Source organism: Biomphalaria glabrata, chromosome 1 (genome assembly GCF_947242115.1).
Source record: "Biomphalaria glabrata chromosome 1, xgBioGlab47.1, whole genome shotgun sequence".
Lineage (NCBI taxonomy): Eukaryota > Metazoa > Mollusca > Gastropoda > Planorbidae > Biomphalaria > Biomphalaria glabrata.
This window is the reverse complement of record NC_074711.1, coordinates 66,485,127-66,507,977: the sequence shown is the minus strand read 5'-3', so window position 1 is coordinate 66,507,977 and position 22,851 is coordinate 66,485,127. Positions and strand designations below refer to the sequence as shown.

At 33.8% G+C, this 22,851-nt stretch overlaps 2 protein-coding genes across 2 annotated transcripts in view; one reads left to right on the top strand and one right to left on the bottom strand.

The window, feature by feature from the left end:
- LOC106067280 (sodium channel protein 1 brain-like) overlaps window positions 1–7,398 on the bottom strand; it is a 50,317-nt gene extending 42,919 nt beyond the window's left edge. Inside the window, exon 1 of the mRNA XM_056009013.1 lies at window positions 7,351–7,398. The gene's annotated coding sequence lies outside the window, so the exon portion shown is untranslated. The remainder of the gene's footprint in view (window positions 1–7,350) is intronic.
- Window positions 7,399–15,945: 8,547 nt separating this feature from the next.
- On the top strand, window positions 15,946–20,035 carry LOC106072984 (molybdopterin synthase catalytic subunit 1-like). The gene is made up of 5 exons (XM_013233451.2): window positions 15,946–16,088; window positions 16,777–16,887; window positions 17,319–17,469; window positions 18,195–18,318; window positions 19,127–20,035. The coding sequence occupies exons 2-5, from the start codon at window positions 16,791–16,793 to the stop codon at window positions 19,274–19,276; spliced, it is 522 nt and encodes a 173-aa protein (XP_013088905.1). The 5' UTR covers window positions 15,946–16,088; window positions 16,777–16,790; the 3' UTR covers window positions 19,277–20,035.
- The last annotated feature ends 2,816 nt before the right edge of the window (window positions 20,036–22,851 follow it).

Sequence of the window (22,851 nt, the reverse complement as noted above, 5' to 3'; positions counted from 1 at the left end):
CCATTACTAGCAAGGGGTTCCGGGGGAGCGCCAGGAGCTCCCCAGCGCGGGGCGAAGCCCCGCCGCCAAGCACTATTTCTGGTATTGAAAGCCAACAAAATGCATATTCTGAGGTATCTACAGTCCATTTTAATGCTATTAAAAAGTTTTATTTCGAAAACCTAATGTGCTATTCTTACTGACTTAGACCCTCCCACGCCGTTCGGAGCATTTGACGTCAAGCAGTTTCCATAAAAATCTGTCACTGGTAATGTCTGAAGCCTCTTCCCACCTACCATGAGGACCTCCATGAATGAGTGGCGTCAAGTTGTACTAGGATATCATTGCAACTCTTCTTATGCGTAATTCATTTTGTCGGAGAATATGTCCCGCAAACCTCATGCGTCGTTCTCTCACAATCTTACTAAGGGGTCGACTCCAAGTTCGGCATAGGATTTCCTTGATTTAGATCCGATCTCTATAACTGACTCCTGAAATCTGTATTAGCCATCTTTGTTGAGCTACATTTAGTGTTTTTCGATTTCGGTAGATGACTATTCACTGCAGTTTATTAAGGGAGCCCTGCCACTGGTATAAATAAGTAACCGCTCTTGAATACGCTCTTGGAATTAAGTGACTGTAGTTTGCTTTAGATTTTATATCGAAAAGAGAAGTTTTATCGTCAAAATGTTGGGGGTTTTCCACCTCAAATGCTCTGTAAGGGGATCTTAGACTCAAAACCAACTGGAGGGGTTTTAAACTTAAAAAAAAAAGCCATCTGTAGAAGAAACTCAAAACCCCCGATTGGCTTGGCTACGCTCAAATAATTTTAGTGTGTAATTTGCTTTTTTTTTATATTGAAAATGTATTTTAAGCACCAAACCCCTCTGAATGGGGGTTTAAACTCAAAACCCCTTTCGGCAACACTCATAGCATTTTGAGTGCGTAATTTGCTTTTTTTCTTACACTGAAGATGGCGGGGGGTTTAAATTCAAAACCCCTTTGACTACGCTCATAGATTTTAGAGTGAGTAATTTTCTTTTATTTAAATTGAAGAGGTACTTTTAGCTTCAAACTCCACTGGAGGGGAGTTTAAACTCAAAACCCCATAGACTACACTCATAACATTTTTAGTGTATAATTTGCTTTTTTTTTATTATTAAAAAGAGGTATTTTTTACCTTCAAACCCCACTGAAGTGGGGTTTAAACTCAAAACTGAGTCAAAACCCATTTAGCTACGCTCATAACATTTTGAGTGCGTAATTAGCTTTTTTTTATATTAAAGAGAGGGTTTATCGTAAATTTTAGACGGGGTTTTAAAATCAAAATCTTCCTTAACTGTGCTGTTGGAATTAGGGGATTTTCGTTTGCATTTTTTTTTGGTTTTGTTTTATAGAAGAGGGGGAGTTAACTGCAAAAACCCCAGGTAGGGGGTTTTAAACTCAAAACCCCTAGTAGGGGTTTTTAAACTCGAACCGCTCTGGTAGGCGCTTTAAACTCGAACCCCCCTGGTAGGGTTTTTTAAACTCCAACCCTGCTGGTAGGGGTTTTAAACTCGACCCCCCCTGGTAGGGGGTTTTAAACTCGAAACCCCTTTGGTTGTGCTAGGGCAAGTGATGGTTTAGTATTAAAATCTCACCTAAAATAAACAAAATCAAAGCAAAAAATCAGTCACTAAATTCCGACTCCCCCCCCCCCAAGGGGGGGATTTCATTTCGGGGGGGGGGGGGGTTGAACCCCAAGAACCCCCCCTGGCTACGCCCATGATATATATATATATATATATATATATATATATATATATATATATATATATAAGGATTAAAGACGCTTTTTTGTTTGTTTTGTCTGTCAGTCTGTCTGTCCATCATGTTAATAGCGAGAAAAAATTAAAATTTAATTTCCCTTCCGAAACATCGCATTAGTTTTAAGTTTCTATACTAGATTGTTCCGGATGTTTATATATTTATAGTGAGAGAAAATAAGAATTCCAGATTAATCAAATGCCGTTAATTAAATTTGTAGCATGGTCTGTTATTAAAATTAGATTCACGATAGCCTTATGGAGATTTTTTCAAGCCATAATTTGGTGTTAGGAAGTTGTTTTCCTTAAAAATTGGAGCATAATATTAACGATAATTAGATTTTCTAAAGTTTTATCCAGAAAGTTAAATGTAATGTAAGAGAGAAGTGCGATTTTACATAAATAGAGTTAAACTATTTTTCATTAAAAATCTGGAACAACCAATTTTCGTAAATGAGCAAATTATGTGTTTTATTTATTAGAAGAGGGATTTCAAACATTAATTAGCGTTATTAGATTTTTCATATAAACTTCGGATCATTTTTGGCGACGATTTGTAAGAAAATTAAGGTAATGTAGGTCGATTTCTTTTTCAAAACAAAATACGGCATATTCTTTACCAATTAAAAAACTTTTATTATGTTTCGGCAAGAAAATTAACTGTAAAATAAGTCTAAAAAGTGATTTTCAATAATCGTTTCTAATAAATTACTTTCTTATTTTAAAATCCTGAATAACCTATTGTCGACATATTTGTTTTAAGTTAAAAATTCGGAACAATTGATATTGATAAATAAACTATATTGGGACGTAGTGTCAAAGAATATAAGTGTAATATTAGTCAATTATGCGATTTCAAACAATCATTTGACATAATTTATTTTGTATAAAACAATATCCGGAACAACTTTATAGTTAATGAAATATAAATCAGTATAGATATTTTATTTAGCATTTATATGCTATTTACATAAAAAACCGGAACAATATATTAAAGATCATGTGTTTTTTTGCAATGTTTAACCATGGAAATAAAATCTAATATAAGTTAGAAGAGCCTCTAGTGTTATTTGTTAATCTAATCGTGACGGACAAACCGACCAACAGACAAAATGCACAAAAATAATCTTTTTTTTTTTATTCGGATGGGGACACTAAACAAAAAATAAATAAAATCATATTTAAAAAAAAAGTTTAAGGAATTGGTTTAGCACCACGTCATGTTGCGACGTTACGCTACTGCACAAAAGTCGCTGCATAAAAAGTCCATTAAAAAAATGTGCGTGATATTTACATACAAAGTGCATAATTAGCCTTAATAAACAAACAGTTTTTTTTTTACTTTAGCAGCTAGTTGACAAAACATCTTTAACTATTATTTATATTTGTTGTAAACATTTCCTGTACATTTTATAAATATATTTGACTTAATGATACTGAAAATACACAAAAACTATTAATCTCTGTTAACATATTGTAACATTGCCTCCTTAAATTTACGTAATTGTTTTTAGAATTGGTGTATTTAAAAAAAAATCGCTTGCATAATTAATTTTATAAATTAAACGGCTTGCTTTTAGAAAACCAAAAGTAGCCGTTGCACCTAAACTTTTCAAGCCGCATTTAATGATAAAATAATATTTTTCATATCTCTTCTAGTTTTCGAGATCTGAGTGTGACAGACGGACAGACGGACATTTTGCACAAACCTAATAGCGGCTTTTTCCCCTTACGGGGACCGCTAATAATATATATATATATATATATATATATATATATATATATATATATATATTGTTAAGTATCTCACTATCCAGGCTCTCTGCAAACTGCACCATACACCACCAACGACTTCATCAGGTATCAATGGGTTCTCATGATCACCACAAGGGCTTCTCTCGCTGATCTTAGCATCTGGACGAACGTCTGCAGAGTCCAAGCCTCGCCGATAGCTTTCATCATGTAAACGTCCCTCAGCAACAGGCTTGTAGGCAAACTCAGCGTTCTCTTGATCTGTCTCTTTCGGCTCCACAAGTCTGTACTCCTTGTTTTCGGATTCACAGGCAGCACCACCTTCATCAGCATTGCCATTGTTACTGCTTATTGATTCAAAGCATTGGGTGGGTAATTGTTCAATGTCCAACGATGGTGAATCTCCTTCATCTTTCAAGTCTCCTTGGTCGTACAAGGTTTCTTCCACCACGTCCATCGTTTTCACCACGGGGCTCGTCATTTCCTTCACTGAAGTACCCATCTTTTTAATCTCTCTACAGAACTCCTCGGTGTTCTTCTTCAATGTCACACTCATCTCGTCTAGCATGATACGGGTACTGGTGATCTGTTGCTACATGCTACTGGTGAGCTGTTCCAGCAAGTCCTGTTCGACTTCAAAAAGATATGTGTCCGGATCTTCTTTTTCTTCCAACATGTCTTCTCGGAGGCGTGCTTGTAAAGTTTCCTTGTTTCCACATGCCTTCAGCCTTCGTCCACGGAGTTCTTGCTTCAGTTCTCTAAATTCAAGTTCGTACAGCAGTTTCAGACGAGCCATAGTAGATCCGATTCCGATCCTATCCGATCCCACTTCTGACACCAGTCGTTACGAATCTCACTATCCAGGCTCTCTGCAAACTGCACCATACACCACCAACTTAAAGAACTTGACAACTCAGGGCTCCAAAGTAACGTAACACTTTAATAGTTGAATAAATAACAGCCAATACTGTACAATTGGCAACACGTACACTGTACAAATATCTCTCTGATAACACCGTTCCACCGTATCAACTCTTGCACTGGCCTCTCCGTTTCGTTCCGGGCTTGCACTGGGTTCAACAGTTCAGGACTGACTTCACACACTAGGCTCGTTGTGTCGGACTCGATCGCAGACCAAGATCAAGACGCCAGTCGTCTCAACTGTACTTGACAGTACTCCGCACTGAACCGTCGTAATGCTCCGTACAGAACCACACCGCTGAACTGTGCTGTAGTCGACCGGACTGTAGTGAACCGGGCTCTGAACCCCTGCCGTGAACCTCCTTTCTGAACCTTGCTGTATTGACACCCTTTTCTCGACCGTCTTGACTGCGACACCTCCTCTCTTATATAGGGTCCCTACTGGCCTTCTCGAACCGGACAGAACGCCGCTCGACGTTTCCAGGTGGTCAGATGACTACAACTCTCGTGACGCTCCTGAGCTCTGTTCACGACGTCGATCCTTCCCGAACCGCCGTCGATCCTTCCCGAACCGCCGTGTTGACACTCGTCTCGGCTGACCGTCGTAACTCGTCACGGTTGACCGCTCGTCTAGCGCTGGCCTGGGACGATTTGCGTCGGCTGACTACACACACACCACTACCCCACTCTGTGCCACCACCAGGTTTATAACAATATATATATATATATATATATATATATATATATATATATATATATATATATATATATATATATATATATATATATAAACATTGCAAGGGGTCTACGAGCCAAAAAGTCTGGGAACCACTGATCTAAAATCTAGACCTATCTTTAATTTAGATCCACTGAGTGGCTGTCGTAAGTTTAGGTGTAACACAGTTGTATCCGTTACAGTATAATCTAGAGTAAATGTAAACTAGGAGACTAGAGAGTCTAGGTCTACTTTATTATTTATTTCTAGACCTAGACGTCTACATTATGATTATCGTCATGTCAGTCATGTGTTATTATCATTATGGGCGAAATTGTTAAGGTAGACTAATTTAGAATTTTATTTTTAGTACTAGTTTTATGTCTAAATTTATAGTTACTAGACTATATTATTATTATTTAATTATTATTATAATTATTATAATTATTATAGATTTAAATAGATCTAGATTGACTAGATCAGTAGATACTAGATGTAGACGAATCTAGAGCTAGAGTCTAACTAAGAGTGCCACTGCTCACTAAGTCTGACTAAGTTGACTAAGTGTGACTAAGTAAGACTGAGAGTGAGAGTAGTAGGACTAGACTGTCTAGAGTCTAGAGTGACTAAGAGTCTAGAATAGTCTAGATCTAGAATCTAGATCTAGATTCTCTCTAGAACTAGAATCTCTAGGACCACTAGTAGTACTAGACAGTCTAGAATCTTAGATTAGATTATCATTAGATCTATATTATTCTATATAGATCTAGATCTTCTAGATTCTAAAATCTAGACATTCTAATTCTAGAAAGAATAGATTCGAAAGATAATTTAGATAGATAGATCATCTATATTTGAGTAGTTAGAATATCAGTCATGATTACACATTTTTTTATTATACATGATAAATGATAATGATATAATGACATGTCTAGTAGAGTACTAGTAGCCTGCCCTACTTGACTTGGTTAAAAAATTCAAAATGATCATAAAAAATGATTCACAATGCAGGTGACCAGTCATTTCATCCTCGGTCATTTCATCCCCGGTGCCTTCATCCCCGGTCATTTCATTCCCCAATCAAAAATTTTTTTCTTAGTCATTGTGTAATTGTGCTGTTAATACTTTGCCTTTAAGCCCTTGTCTCATCCATATGTTTACTAAGAATACTTTTTGATATTTTGGACATATTATTATAGTGTTCCCCTATTCACTTCAAACTTATTGAGAAATGAAAGAATATATATTTCAATAAGTAGATATCTCTAAAAATATAGTGTAATGCGGAATTTGTATTTAGTTATATTGTTTCTGTTTGTTGTATCGATGTCAATATTATCCTGCGCATATTGCGTGATGTAATGATCAAATGCCAAGGTGTGGTGGAAGTAGGGAAAACCTTTTGAGAGATAAAAGTACGATTTGAATAGCTATGATCACGCTGCTCTGCGCTTATAATTATCATAAAGGCCAAGGTGTGGTGGAAGTAGTGGAAATCTTTTGAGAGATGAGAACGAATAGAATACTTATGATCTTGACGCTAATAACTTATCTCCTAAAGGCCATCTTTCACTTTATTCGTCAATCGTTCTTTCTTAATATGAGCGTGTCATTTCAAACCCTGATATAACGTTTTATCTATTCTAATAAACGCTGACTTCAAGAAATACACAACACTGGCCAAGAAATGACAAATAATGTAGAGCTATACGAATCAATGGATCGTCTCCTGTACCTACTAGCAAGCTTATCTTATTGATTCAATTAACACGCAAAAACAATTTTTACATTAGTTCTATATCAATAAATGTTAATTTTTTTATATTTTTAATGACATTATATTCTATTCTTATTTAATGGTGTGTAATTTTTTGTCATGTAAATAAAAATAAATTTATGAAATACTGTTAATTTAATACTTTTTACAATTATTATTTGATGGATTAGCAGATAAAATGACCAGGGGATGAAGTGACCGGGGTTGAAATGACCGGAAACCACAATGTAATGGAACATACTCAGTCTTAGAGTTAGATAGTTAAGACAGAGCTTGAAAAATGCTTTCCAATGAAAGCAATTTTAATTTGCTGAGATTGTGGTAAAAAATAATCCTTCTTTAAGTTCTTTAGCCTTTGTAAAGCAAAAATTTAAAAATAATCTGTGACTGAAAAAACTGACCTTTGAACTTTTATTAACTGCATTAAAAAAGATATGGGGTCGTCCAAACATCTCTCTTTTTTTCATTGACATGTATTCTGTTAAAACTTAATTAAGAAAATAAGACCCAATGATAAAATCTTTGAAAAAAAGTGATAATAATAAAAAAAAAGCATTCAACTAAAAATAGAAATGTATTCGATTTTGTCATCATATGATAAAACAAATCGGAAATCTGTAATGTGTCTTATTTTGTTTAACTATAATTATAGTATTTAAACACATATATTTATGCATCAGATAGGAAAAAGTAAAGTAAAGTTCCCCTTTCAGACCTTACAAAAGGTCATCTGTTTCTGTGGCCGACGTTTAATGAGGGTGTCTTGTTGCCGGCACAACGACCAACCGCCTTTATGTTTCCCCAACTAATGTTAGGTACTCAATAGAGCTTGCTGGACTCGGAGGTGCCCTAAAATCCAGAAATTAAAAATCCCAGGATTCGAACCCGAACCCCTTGGTTCAGAAGTTAAGCTCTTTACCACTCAGCCACCGCACCTCCTGCATCAGATAGGTAATTTTTATAAACTCTAAATGAAATTAACACTATGCAGATAAATATTTGTTAAAAATTTTAATAAACTTCATAAAAAGCAGTTTAAAACTTTTTAAAGAGCACTGGCAATTAATCATTTTAAAATGCCTGAATTTGCATGCTTTATAAATTATATTATAAATGAAATATTTCTTGCCTTGGACAATAAAGTAAAAAAGAAACATTGTAATTTTTTAGAAGTTATTAAAAAGATTTTTTAAATAAATTTTTGTGAAGTAATAATTCATCATTTTTTAAATATAATCTAATCATTTATTAACAATTAATTTACATGTATAATTAATACAAAAATCAATATATGAAGCTTTCTAATAAACGTTTGTTATGAAAAATTTAACAGATTTGTTTTAAAAGGAAATACAAATTATCTCTGATATCTTATTTTTACATAAAGTAATCACAAAACCAGTGACTCATTAGGGCGCATCCATTGCCTTTCGAGACAAAAGGAGCAATATATACATAAAGTAATCACAAATAGTCTAAAATCGAATACAATGTGCTAAAACTTGGATGGAAATGACCACCCCCTAAACTGTGCTGACACACATTTTAGCCATTTTTTTGGGAGATAAAAAATTAAATCTATATATATAATATAGGTCAGTTATCTTATATATTATAGATGTTATTTCAAAAAAGGAGATAATTATGTCTATGCATTTTATGTGTCGATCGAGTCAAGCATGTTAATCTATTACTTAAACTCTGCAAATTCGTTGTTTTCCTGGCTAATTCAGGCAACCCATTCTATTCTCTAATGGCACTAAGGAAAAAGGAGCACTGGTATGAATTTGTTCTAGCGTATGGTCTATCGAAGTACCTACATCATTCAGATTTTAGACATGTCGCTATATACAGATCTAGAGTAGATGTAGAATCTAGATCTAGCTAGATTCTAAATAAACTCTAGTTTAAGTTTAACTATGTCTAAGTCTAGGTAGGTCTAGATCTTGTACAATAGTATATTTCTGGAATAGTTCTAGATCTATATACTTATCAGCTAGATTTAGATCTAGATCTATATATTAGACAAGATACCCTTGGACCCATGTTCAAGAATATGAAGGTATCACACCAAGACCAATCATTATAGGTTGCCAAGTCGCAGGTCTGTTGAGGCCTACTTTAATTATTGGTCTTGGTCACAACCCCACTCCAAGAAATATACTAAAATTAAGGTTGAGTGTGGAATAATACATTCCAATGTATAAACCACCTTATACAAGTTATTATGTATTTACACTCCAGAAACAACCTCTTACTAGACAGTGTTATAATATACAATGCTTGTACATCATCTTATAAGTAATGAACAACAATAATTCATTGGTCCCTGTAAACCTCTATTAGTATTTGACTCAGGTGCAATGAACTCCTTCACTCCATGGTTGCTATGCAACTGTGAGCTACTAGGATTGGTGTCACCATGTGCAGTGTAATGGTGCGCCCCCCCCCCCTCAAACACAACTCTAATAAGTAAAGATACCCCTTTCAGACCTAGCAGTAGCTACTCCCCCCCCCCCCCTCAATATTTTTTTTTACACATCACCCATGATGGATATTACCAGGTGCACTCCTCACCCTTTGCACCTTCTAGCAAAGCCACAAGATCTAAATATACTTAGATCTTGAGTCTAGAAAGACTTAGACTGACTAGATTATGGATTAAAATCTACATCTAAATCTATACTTATAGATTAGCTCTAATACCATATAGACTTATAGATTAGCTCTAATACCATAATACTTTGAAGATAATTTTTATACTAAGTCTAATATAAAACAGAAAACTTAAATAATAATAATAATAGAGATCTAAACCATGATTTGATTTATTGTCTTTAAAAGCAGAATCTGAAGCTAAGACTATGATATGTCTAGCTTGAATTAGTTTCATGTTTGTGATAATGATATCTATTTACTATTTATATTAATAGAAAATATAGATCTATAACTAGTTTCATTACAGTTGGTTCACAAAGTCAATAAGTTTAATAATTCATTGTTCCAAAAAAAAAGTTCTCCTAACAAATTTATGTATTAAGGATAAAAAAAGCAACAACCTGTAGGTGAAAGAATATTATATAATACCTGTTTTTCTTGATGTAAAAAATTATAATAATTATAGCTTTTATATAGCACTACTTTCATGCTTTCATGCTCAGATTGCTGTGGTTCAATCTCATCTGTGGACTTTGGGGGGGGGGGGGGGTATCTGGGAGAAGGTTTTCCGTGTCTTTAGACGCTCAGTAAACTCAACTCTGCTGAGTGGGTTGTAAAACCCCTTCATAGGTGGCAAAGCCAAGCCTAGTTCAAGCATACTTAGCCTCTCGACCATGCTTCCACTATTGTAGGTAAATCATTTGTTGTCAGGACCATTTTTTTGTTATTCGTTGGTCAGTTAATCATTTTTCAGGAACAAAGTGTGATTGAGCCAATAGTCGGTGACCTATTTTTCATGGAACATTCAGAAATAAAAAATAAAGCAGGATAAAAATTAGACTAGCAGTAGCTGTTTTTACTCTCCCTCCCCCCCCCCCCCCCCCAATATTTTTTCCTAGGCCTACATTACTGACTCAAGCAATACATTGAATTATGTCTTCATAATTAAAACCATGATAATTAAATTTTGAGAATGAATAATTGTTTAAGTTAAACTTAAAATCTATCCATTAAAAATATTTTTGTTTGTTATAAATATGTTGTCTACACGTTTTGTTTTTTATTCCTCAAAGCTTAGTCTCGTTTCAGTCCTGCTATGATCACTGTGATATAATATTCAGTACAGCTTCCAAAATCTATTTCCTCAGTAGGTCTATTAGCCATTAACTGTTCATTCTAATCATGGAGTTTCTATTATTTTAATTGAATTAACATTTACAAACACATAAGTCTAGATCAGTTCAGGTAAGTAGGACTGCAACAGTTTATGCTTTGGCCTACTTTAAAGGAAACCTTCATAATTGAACTATGACTAAGCATTTTTTTAAAAACATTTTATTTAGATCATGTGAGTTTTCTGCATAATACAGTTTTTCTCAGCATGGCCTATGGCAGTGAAAGAGTCACTTGTCTGGTAGACTTATAATATTTGTAACACATTCAAACAATTTACTATTTTATTTTTATGCTTAGCTATTTCATGACTTACATGAATGAAGAAGATGCAATATTTACAAAATTATACTTTTTTTTTAAGGTTAGTCTTCTTTTCTTTGCTAAAAGTAGAGAACTAGTTGGCCAGAAAGAAGTGCAGTTACAAGTACCAAGTGCTTGCACTGGAAAGCAATTACTAGATCACATAGTGCTATTCTATCCAGAGTAAGTTGAGAAATTTCTAGACTTACACTTAACATGAGTCATTCAGAACATTCGACAGGCTCTTATTTTTTTGCAATCATGTTTCAAACTTAGTTTTACTGCTACACATAGTTGATTAATGATAAAATACGTTTTACTGCTACACATTGTTGATTAATGATAGACTTAGTTTTACTGCTACACATTGTTGATTAATGATAAAATATGTTTTACTGCTACACATTGTTGATTAATGATAAGCTTAGTTTTACTGCTACACATTGTTGATTAATGTATTCGACAGGCTCTTATTTTTTTGCAATCATGTTTCAAACTTAGTTTTACTGCTACACATAGTTGATTAATGATAAAATACGTTTTACTGCTACACATTGTTGATTAATGATAAACTTAGTTTACTGCTACACATTGTTGATTAATGATAAAATATGTTTTACTGCTACACATTGTTGATTAATGATAAGCTTAGTTTTACTGCTACACATTGTTGATTAATGATAAACTTAGTTTTACTGCTACACATTGTTGATTAATGATAAGTAAGTTTTACTGCTACACATTGTTGATTAATGATTATCTTAGTTTTACTGCTACACATTGTTGATTAATGATAAATTTTAACTGCTACACATTGTTGATTAATGATAAATAAGTTTTACTGCTACACATTGTTGATTAATGATAAATAAGTTTTACTGCTACACATTGTTGATTATTGATAAATAATTTTACTGCTACACATTGTTGATTGATGATAAATAAGTTTTACTGCTACACATTGTTGATTGATGATAAATAAGTTTTACTGCTACACATTGTTGATTAATGATAAATAAGTTTTACTGCTACATATTGTTGATTAATGATAAAATACATTTTACTGCTACACATTGTTGATTAATGATAACATTTGTTGCCTCTTCTTCCCTTCCTATTGAACTTTTTTTTCTTTAAAATCTCAACTATTTTTTTTTGATGACATATTTAGGCCAAAGAGCAGACTAAAACTAGAGTTTACATTGAATTTATAGGAGTACTTTGTCAAACACTAGTTAAACTTGAATCATCATCATCATCATCATCAAACTCCACTGGAGTGAGGGCTTGAGAGCTCATATCCTCTCTTGCAAAAGCCCTGGACAGAAACCCTGCTGTCTTGCGTAGTGCATAAATGTCGCCATACAGGTCGAGAATTTTGGGTTTCCCAGACCTGTCGAGACGGAGATCAGCAAGTCTGGGGCAGTCAAACAGAAAATGAGGCACGGTTTCCTCTTCTTCCCCGCAGCGGGGGCACAGTGAATCAAAATTTGTCCATAGCCGTGAGAAATACGAGCCAACAGGACAGTGGTCTGTCCTGCGCTGTGCTATAATAGCTTGCTCAGGCCTGGACAGCCTCCACCATGGGGAAGTGCGGTCAGGGCGCCTCATGCACTCCCAGACTCCACTGGCTTTTTGGGACTTGTCCCAGCACTCAAAGTTAAACTTGAATAGATGTTGTTACATGTCAAGCTTAATTTTTTAGAGAAAATTTTATTAGCCAACAAATTTTATGGTAATTTTATTGATAGAATTAACTATCAACTAACATTCTTTACTTTTTTGTGCAAAAAACTATAGTACTTGACATTTTAGCAGTAAAAGCAAAATTCTGTGTGCTATGACTGTGTTGGTATATAATTGTTTACATCATCGTATAGAAATATGTCATGTGCCGTATAAGCTTCCATGCTTATAAAAATGTAATCTCATTTGTGAAGTTTAGGGCACCCCTGCATTTTTATGCTATGTACATTCCTACATTTATTATTGTGTCAGTCTGACAAACATAATGTCCTCACCCCATACCAACATGGCTTTAGGAAATATAGATCATGTGAAACACAACTAATAGGACTAATTGATGATTTTTCAAAAGGTTTAGATAATAGTGAACAAATAGATGCTATCTTACTAGATTTTTCTAAGGCTTTTGACAAAGAACACCACCATAGTTTGCTTAAAAAATTAAAATATTTCGGCATTTATGGTTCACTGCATCAGTGGATTAAAGATTTTCTGATAGGGAGAGAACAAACTGTAATAATAAATGGCTCTAAATCAACACCGATAACAGTGAACTCAGGTGTACCACAAGGAACAGTATTGGGTCCACTACTATTTTTAATTTACATAAATGATTTACCAAATTGCATTACTTCAGGAACAAAAGTCAGATTATTTGCAGACGATTGCATAATATATAGAACAATAAAAACAACACAGGACACAGATATTTTACAAAGAGAATTAGATGAATTACAGAAATGGGAATCAAATTGGAGCATGTCTTTCCACCCAGAAAAATGTCAGTTGTTAAGAGTAACAAAAAAAACTAAAACAAATTAATTCCACCTATCTTATTCATGGCAAACCAGTAACACAGACTAAAAACGCAAAATACCTAGGTGTTATAGTAAATGAAAAACTGTCATGGAATCCACATATTGATGAAACTACAAAAAATCAAACAAAGCATTAGGATTTATTAAAAGAAATTTCTATAAATCAAATAAGAACATAAAACTAAAATGTTATTTAACCTTGGTTAGGCCAATAATAGAATATGCATCCTCCGTTTGGGACCCCTCAACTCAAGAAAACATTAAAAAACTGGAACAGACACAAAATAGAGCAGTGAGATTCATAACAAACGAATATTCACATTTGACTAGAGTAACACCTTTAGTAAAATCACTAAATTTAGAAGCCTTCAGGACAGAAGGCTCAAAAGTAAAGTAGCAATCATACATAAAACACTGAACCATAATCTTCAAATACAAAAACAAAATTTAATAAAATACTCTGAAAGACACAAAGATAAAGGCACATTCCTCATCCCATATGCTAGGACAAATTTGTACAAACACTCCTTCTTCCCTAGTGCTATTAGAGCATGGAATGGGTTGCCTGAGCTAGCTAGGAAAACCAGTGACTTGGCTGAATTTAAGTCATTGGTTAATATGCACGACTAAACGCATGACGCATAGGACGTAATCATCTTCTTTTTTGAAGTAACGTCTGTGTTGTATAAGATAAGATAAGACTTTTGTGATCACATTTCATTGAATGTTTAGTACATACAAGAATGTGGATAAAAGTAGTTCTATAACCATCATGTTATTGAACTTATTGAAAAAATCATAGCGAGTTGAAGTCTCTTGATGTCAAGGGAAACAATAATTTTTTCCTTTCAGGACAGGGGCTCATGTGGCCTAAGAGAATCCTAGAGGCAATAGGTGCTGTCATTGTGGGTGCAATTCAAAGACTTGAAAGCTGTTATGTTTCTAACACTTGGCATTCTTTTGTTTTTCACAATAAAAAAGTAATTTCACTCTATGCTTTATAAAATGGTTGATGTCACTTAGCATTGATTTATTAGCATTGATTTATTGTATCTAAAAGCATTACATGAGAATATAATACCTCAAAGTGTCATAGAAGATTGAGAAGAAAAAAAAAGGCAAACAAAAGCTTTTTGTCTTTCAAGTACTAGAAAATAGTTATTGTTAACTCTGCATATTTATTTGAGTTATATTTGTTTTATCTTCGAAAAAATATTATAATATTATTTTATCTCTGAAGTTGTATATATTGATCAATATCAGTTTATCCTCTGAGCATAAGGAATATGCAGGAATTTCCAGGCATTCTCTTAAGAATAAGTGAGGTATCCCATATTTAACAGAAATAACAAATGTGAAAAAAAAATGTGACCTTATCATGGTGCAAATGTATGGTATGTGCTTTGAACTGTTATCATGATGGATAAAAACAACACAACTCTAGAATGCCAGTTGCCAGCTTTTCTTGTTTGGATAGTCTTAGCATGCTTTAGCTCATATCAGCAGCTGCTAAAAGTTATGAAACAAGAAATAGAAAGTCTACAATTCTTTAAAAACACTGTTATAAAATACAGCTTAAAGTTTTTGTGGCTAAAAGTTAATGTTTATTTTTTTCCCATTCCTTCAGTCACCATTATTTTCCACTAAACTTCATATCATTTTCAGGCAGGTGTTGTTGATCCATCTTTATATGGTGGCCTCCACATTCTTTACCCACTAAATAATTACTTTTATTTTGTTAGTGAGCTGTCCCAGTTTCCTATCACATGTGGGAAGCGTGGTCGAGAGGCTAAGTGCGCTTGAACTTGGCTTGTCTTGGCAACCTAGAAGGGGGCTCGAGGTTCGACACCCGACTCGGGCAGAGTTGTGTTTACTGAGCGCCTAAAGGCAGCACGGAAAACCAACTCCTAGATACCCCCTCCCCCCACTGGTCCACAAATGAGATTGGACCAAAGCGCTCTGAGCATGCTATAAGCATGAAAGTAGCGCTATATAAAAGCTATAATAATAATTAAGTTTAAGGCTTGTCTACAGAGTCAAATAAAAATATATGTTAATCTATCAAAATTAATTGTTTAAACATTTTTCTCATACTTTATATGGTATTTTTAATGACACTTTTTAATGGAAAAAAAACAAACAAACCAAACAAATTAAAAACATCAAACACAGCTGTCAATGTACACCTGGATTATTTAATTTTAAATATTTCTTATTATAAGTTGTTTATTTAAAGCTGGAGCTTGAGATAAAATTTTAAAAAATTCATTCATTTCATTTAACTTGCAGGTTAAGCTTGATATCTAACAATCTTGTGCTTTCATTGAATGACAAATATCTTGACATAGACGAGAACCAAGTTACTTTGCAAGAAAATGATGAACTAGCTGTTATACCTCCAATCAGTGGTGGTTAAAATTTGTTCCGGTCTCAAAACATTTGTGAGTATATTGGTACTAGCTGTTGTACCCAACCTTGTAAAGATAATTTGTACTTTGGTACTTTTCAACCTAATCTTTCACATAGGAAAAAAAACAACCTACTTGAACAAGAAGTTCAACTGATAAATAAAATATGTTGTTTAGTATAACCATAAAGAAATACACTGTATGAAAACTAATCAAATACTTCTTAATGTGATACTATCAGTGATCAAGATGCCTGAATGGTGTTAAACATATTGACTTTTTATCTATAAGTTAGTTGTCATAGTGAGTCTTTTTTTTTATGGTGGCGGAGTGATGTTTGGGAAGTGGGACATTCTAAAAGCACTCTTAAAGTTGTGCATGAAGTTTTGTTGACTGACAGGAATAGGAGAGAAAGAATGTCACAAATAAAATAAAATGTGCATGTTTAGACTTCCTAGACTCTGATTTCCTATAGATTATGTTACTCTTGATGAACCTTGTTATATTGAACTTATTTGAGGTCCTAACCCTTACAGATATTCAAACTCAGTCTCCCACACAGATGTATAATTAAGTACAAACGAAATGACTAAAAATGATAGAAAAATATATCTTCAATTTTAATATTCTTATCATTAACACAAAAATAAAAAAACTAATATAAAACTACAGGAAAAAAATCAGAAGGTCTAAATGAAATAGTTCTATTTTTTTTTCTCAGACTGGCCAGAAAGAATGGATCATGTTGATGTTGTGTTTGATAAACTAAAAGTTGATGAAATCACAGATTTGGTTTCTACAGAATCCTGTGGAGCTATTTCTCTGTTTGTTGGTAAATCCTAACTAGCTTTATTTTATTTACATGCAAATATATTTTTTTTAGTTCTTACAAATTAAAGTTTCTTGTCGCTATAACACAAATTATTATTTTTTTATTACATTACAATCCATGAGTTATTTCGGTTACCTAGCAGTATTACTTTCTTATAAGGTAAAAGAAAAAGTTAAAAAGGACACAACTTCATTAAAAACTAATTTATTTTTTTTTATTCTAAGCATATGATTCATTAATAAAAATTACAGAATTGTATCTTACAGTCATTCAATTTGTTATACCCTTTAAATAATTCAAAATTTTCTGACAATTTTTCTAAAATAATATTCTTATACCCTCTACATGTTTAATGACTGCACATTCACAATTTTTTTTTTTTATATGTCCCTTATTTTGTTAAATTTTGTGTTAATTTCTGTTTTGATTAGGAACCACAAGGGATTATTTTGAAGGTAAACGAGTGTTGTATCTGGAATATGAGGCTTATGATTCTATGGCTAAGAAGAAAATGTTAGAAGTCTGTCAAGCCATAAGAGAGAAATGGGATGTACAAAACATAGCAATCATTCACAGGATAGGGTAAATATTCTATTCATTTGAAGCCTTAAAGAAATTGGGTGTGCAAATTTAGCATTCATTCACAGAACATGATAAATATTATATTCATTTGAAAGTCACAGTGCAAAGTCTTTTACATTTTATTTTTCTTTTCTCAAAGTCTATTTGAAAACATTTTAGTAAAATGAAAGCACCTAATGTAGAAACAGACTACAATTTTTTACAAAAATATGGTGAATCTTGTATTGAACTATTTATTTTCCCCTATTTGAAAACTACATTTAATTTAATTGATTCTTTTTAAAAAATTTACAATCTGAACAATAATAATAGTTTTCTCGAAGTATAATTCAAAATTGTAATAGTGTATAAAACGTGTGTTTAAATGGAATCCACCATAACTTACTAGCAGAAATTTAAACATACATCCAGTTTAAATATTTGTCTTTTCTAGACTCTATTTTATTTTTTGTTTCTTGAAAGTCTCTACATTTTCCCACATATTGTCATCATTCAAAGTTTGACTTAGTCTTAAATCTTGTTTGCTTCTTTAGAAATGACTCGATTTCTGCCTTTGTTTCATGATAGTCAATCCTTGTAGCTTGTATTACAGAAGAACTAAATTAAAAAGGCTGATGTTGTGTGTTGAGTCAAACAAATATGAATCTATTTATTGTATTTATGTAGATGGTTACAAAATTGTATTGTTTTGAACATGTCTTTGTATTTTGTGTTCATTCTGGTAGTGTTGTGCCAGTAAAAGAGGCCAGCATAGTTATAGCCATTTCATCGGCTCACCGGAAAGAATCCCTGGAAGCTGTACAGTTTGCTATCGACACTGTAAAGGCTGTAGTTCCAGTCTGGAAAAAGGTAAAGTTCATCTATAAAATTGTGTCCCTGAGTGTGGTTATTGAGATTTACAAACTAAAACTTTATACATTGAAAAATTACTGCACAGACATTTGCATGTATAGGGCTCCCATTCTGATTACTTTATAGTATGTTATATTAATAAAATGAAGACTTAAGTTGTATTTTACTTCTTTTTATTGTACAATATCAAGAGTGTGTTATGTAAAGTGCACATTTGAAATTTTTACACTATTGATACTGATGTTTTGTTATATAACTTGTGGAGAAGCTAGTTAGGGCAGCTACAAACTAAATTATACATGGATAATTGAAAACTACAGGAGATAAGGTGTCTGTCTAAACTGGAACTTTAGAATTTTGTGGGAACTGTTCAGTCCAACAATCATTTCCCTATAGCTATTTCCTTCATCAGTCCAGAGAATGAGCTTTCAATACACATAATGCTTTACTAGTACTTTCTATCATTTTTTTTTTGTCAAATGTTAATTAGGCATAGTTCAGTGCTATTTTTAGTTTTATAATGCAAGCATCTTTTGTCTCTACAAGCACTAGTCCTATGTCTCAGATATAGATGTCATTAAAATTAAAACGTACAAAGTAAATGATTGCCTTATTCTCTCCCTTGAAGTATTTTTTAAAGAAACATATATTTATACACTAGAAAGTCATGATCTTAACAGGGTTAGGGTTAGAAAAAGAGAGGAAAATTGTTTTTTTTTTTTATGTAAGAGTAAAATAGCCTTTTTTTCCACTAGTTTCCATTTTTATTCCATTAAATTCACTTGTATTTCTTTCTATTCCTCAGGAAACCTATGAAGACAACACCTACTCTTGGAAACAGAACAAAGAATGTTGCTGGAGCGGGGATGCATCAACTCCAGATAGCCAGTCAGTAAATACTAGTGCACCATGTAATCATACAGTTAATATATACAGCAACAGAGATTTATTATAGTCACTTTGAAACTATTGTAAATACATTTTGTGTCTCTGGTCAGACAAACTTCTGCTCTCTGGTGATGCATTAGGCTTACACAAGACTTCTGTCTGAGATCTTGCTTTAAAATTTGTCTTCATATTGCATATGTATATACAGACAGACAGACAGACAGATGTTATTGTTCATGTCTGTTTAAATATTGGGAATGAAAATGAGAAATATCTTTGGAATGCAAGTTTTTCATTTTATTAAATTAAATATTAATTTACATTTAGAACATTTAGAAAAAAAATATTTTTTTGTTACAATTAATTAATATCTATTTCATTTTGATTATTTCTAAATATTTATTGCTGCACCTATTATAGCTTATTCTTTCTGTTCACTTTGTTTTGTCCATAAAAATATTGACCAATGTCACTTTATATAATTTGTTTAAAAAAGAAAGTGCTGTATTACTGAAACATTATTATGATTATGCTGATTTATTTATATATATATATATATATTTCAGCATAATTATTTTAGTGTTTTTTTTATTTAACCAGAATTTTTTACATTTTATTTTAAAGCAAATTTGTTGAATAATATTCTCACAAAGTCATGAACAAAGTGTATAACTCTTGTGTGTGATATATTTGTTTCTCAAAATAGAAGAATACATTTAGGGTTCTGACAGAAACTTTGGGAGAGGAGGTGAAGTTTAATTTGATTATTCTGTTTGTGAATGTTTACTGTAAATTATTTCTCATTAAAACAGTTTTGTTTTTACAAGTGTATTTATTCTTTGAATGGTTTGATGCATAAGTTCCAATAGCTGCGTCCCTTACGACAGGACAACACTAATGTTACAAGTTATGACAAATTCGTTCAGCTAAATAGACTAAAATATATTAAGAAGCTTACACGTTTTTAAGAGAAATTGAATGTATCCAAATAAAGGTAGTTTGTTTATTAATATAAATTATAATAATTCAACGTGTGTGTGAAATATTGAGAGAGGTTCTGAACAAGGCAAAAAAAAGGGAGGAATGGAGAAAGACGGTCGACAAATCTTGCCTGGTGCCCCAACGGTCCAACAGACTAAGGGATAGGTAAAGGTGAAATATAGCTTATTAAGTAAGAAAATATAGAGATTAAATTTGTAGGCACTCTTAATCAACCTTAATAATTCAAATAAAACATAAGCTTAATTGTAATATGTTATGTAATTCAACCTCATCATTTTTATAGTTAATAGCATGGAGATAATCAAAAGAAGGTTGTTAATGGGGATAACATTTAAAGAATACCAGCCAATTTATACTGCAGCAGCTTATCCATGTGTGACACTTCCACCATGGACAGTTCCAACCTGGCTGAAAAAGGAGGCGGGCTGGGCATAAGGCTAGATCCCTACCTTGTAGAAAAACCACGAGCTATAGAGACAGCAAATTAATAGAAGTCACAGACCTGAAAGAAGGTGAACCTCCAGCTGGAAGATCTATGACACATGTCGGTGAGCGCCAGAGTCATATGGAAGCCGACTGACCGAAGATCATCGACTTCACCCCCGTACATGGAACGTCCATACCATGTATTAGACTAGGAGACGGCAAAAGTGGCAGCAGAGATGAAAAAGTTCAACCTCACCATCTTGGGAATCAGTCAAGATGGACTGGACTGGCTGGAAGCGACTGACTTCGGGCAAGCTACTTTTATTCTCATGACATGAACTGGAGGCTACACACACTCAGAGAGTAGCCCTGATGTTGTCCTAGCGGGTAGAGAGTACTTACTGAAGAGAATTCCAAGGCCACGCCCCAACGAACGATAGTGAAGAGGAGGAGGACAATTTTTACACCTTGCTACCCTCCTAGATGGACAGACCTAAGAACAACAACTTCATCATAATGGGTGACCTCAATGCTAAGGTTGGCAATGACAACAGAAGATATGTGGGGATCATGGGAAAGCAGGGACTAGGTGAGATAAACGATAATGGAAAGATATTTGCTGACATGCGTGCCACAAGCAACTTGGTGATTGGAGGAACTGTCTTCCCACGGATACACAAGGCAACTTGTGCATCACAAGGCCTGTCAACAGAGAATCAAAGCAGACAGCGTCTGTAGTGTGAACAAGTTTCCTCGCTCTCTGCAAGATGTACGTGTCAGAAGATGAACAGATGTTGCTTCAGATCTTTTTCTTCTGGTCGCCCGAGTGAAACAGAAGTTGAAGAAGACTAGGACAGAAGGATCCAGCCAACACTGCAATATCATTGCGCTGAAAGACTGCACGAAACAGAGTTCAAGGTAACTCTCTCAAGTTCCAGTTCCTAGAAGAGCTGCTAGAAGAGTAGACAGTAGAACAGACATGGCAGAAAGGGAAAGAAACTGTAACCTCCACATGCCAAGAAGTACTGGCAGGGCCGGTTCTAGCAATTGCTGGGCACTATGCGAAACGGATTGCGCGGGGCCTAGTCTTGGTAGGGGTAATCAAATGGCAACATTAATATTTTGTATTAGAAAATAGATTCGTCTTAATTTTTATTAAATGAAAGCTGACAATGCCGTTTTTTTTTTTTTTGTCCTGCATAGGATTGGCACCCTAATTAACAATTTGGTATATTTTTCAGGAAATTTTTATGAATTTTCAGGAGATTTCCTGAACTTTTTATTACACTTTGGAATTGCATGATATTTCCACTAGCCCCTGGAAAATCAGGAAGCCGTGCAAAACCTGTTATTATATATAAGTTATAATTTAATAATTTACACTTAGAATTATGGCTGGGCCGATGACAGTGTACAGTGCATGGCCCACTGCGACCACATAGGTTGCAGTGGCCTAAGTCGGCACTGAGTACTGGGTCGTAAGTCATACACCCATACGGAGTGGATTTCAGCAGATCAACAGATAAGCTTGCTAAAGAATAACTAGGTCTACGTTCCGATCTGAACTAAAATTTAGACGAACTGTTTTTAAAACAGCCATAGAAAATGCCTTGGTCATTTATATACTTTTTTTTCGAATAAAAAATGTTAGCCCATTAAAAGTATTGCTTATAGTTTTCTGTTGCCTCCTAAAAAAGAGTTTATCTATTATTGAGATATTTCTAGTAGAAAAATAATTGTAGACTCGGTGTATGGTTGGAATTGAATGTTACTAATATTGAGTCTCCTGCTCATCTCATAAATCTTTCACGCGCCGCCACCGCTGAATAGGTGAGCCCACAACCAAGTCATGTCTTGTGTGTCCTTTAAATGATCTCTTAACTACTTGAACTACTAAATCTACATCTGTTCTATACTTTTGTTTTTAAAACATTGGTTAGCACTAAGTTCTCTAACTATTAGTTGAACTTTCAAAAAGGTAACAATGTGTAGATTTTGATGACGATGAGCCCATTAAAATCACGTGACACTTGTGGACTTTGAAGAAAAAAAAAAAGATGACAGGCAGGAGGAAGTAGCTAACCGGAAGTACTAGAAATTCCCATTAGACTTGGCTACTCTATTGAATTTCTTTGCAAGAAACCCAGCCATGTTTAAAATCTATGTGCGCCTCTTTTCAGCTCTCCTTCTTAGAGACTCGCTCGCTTCGTTAAG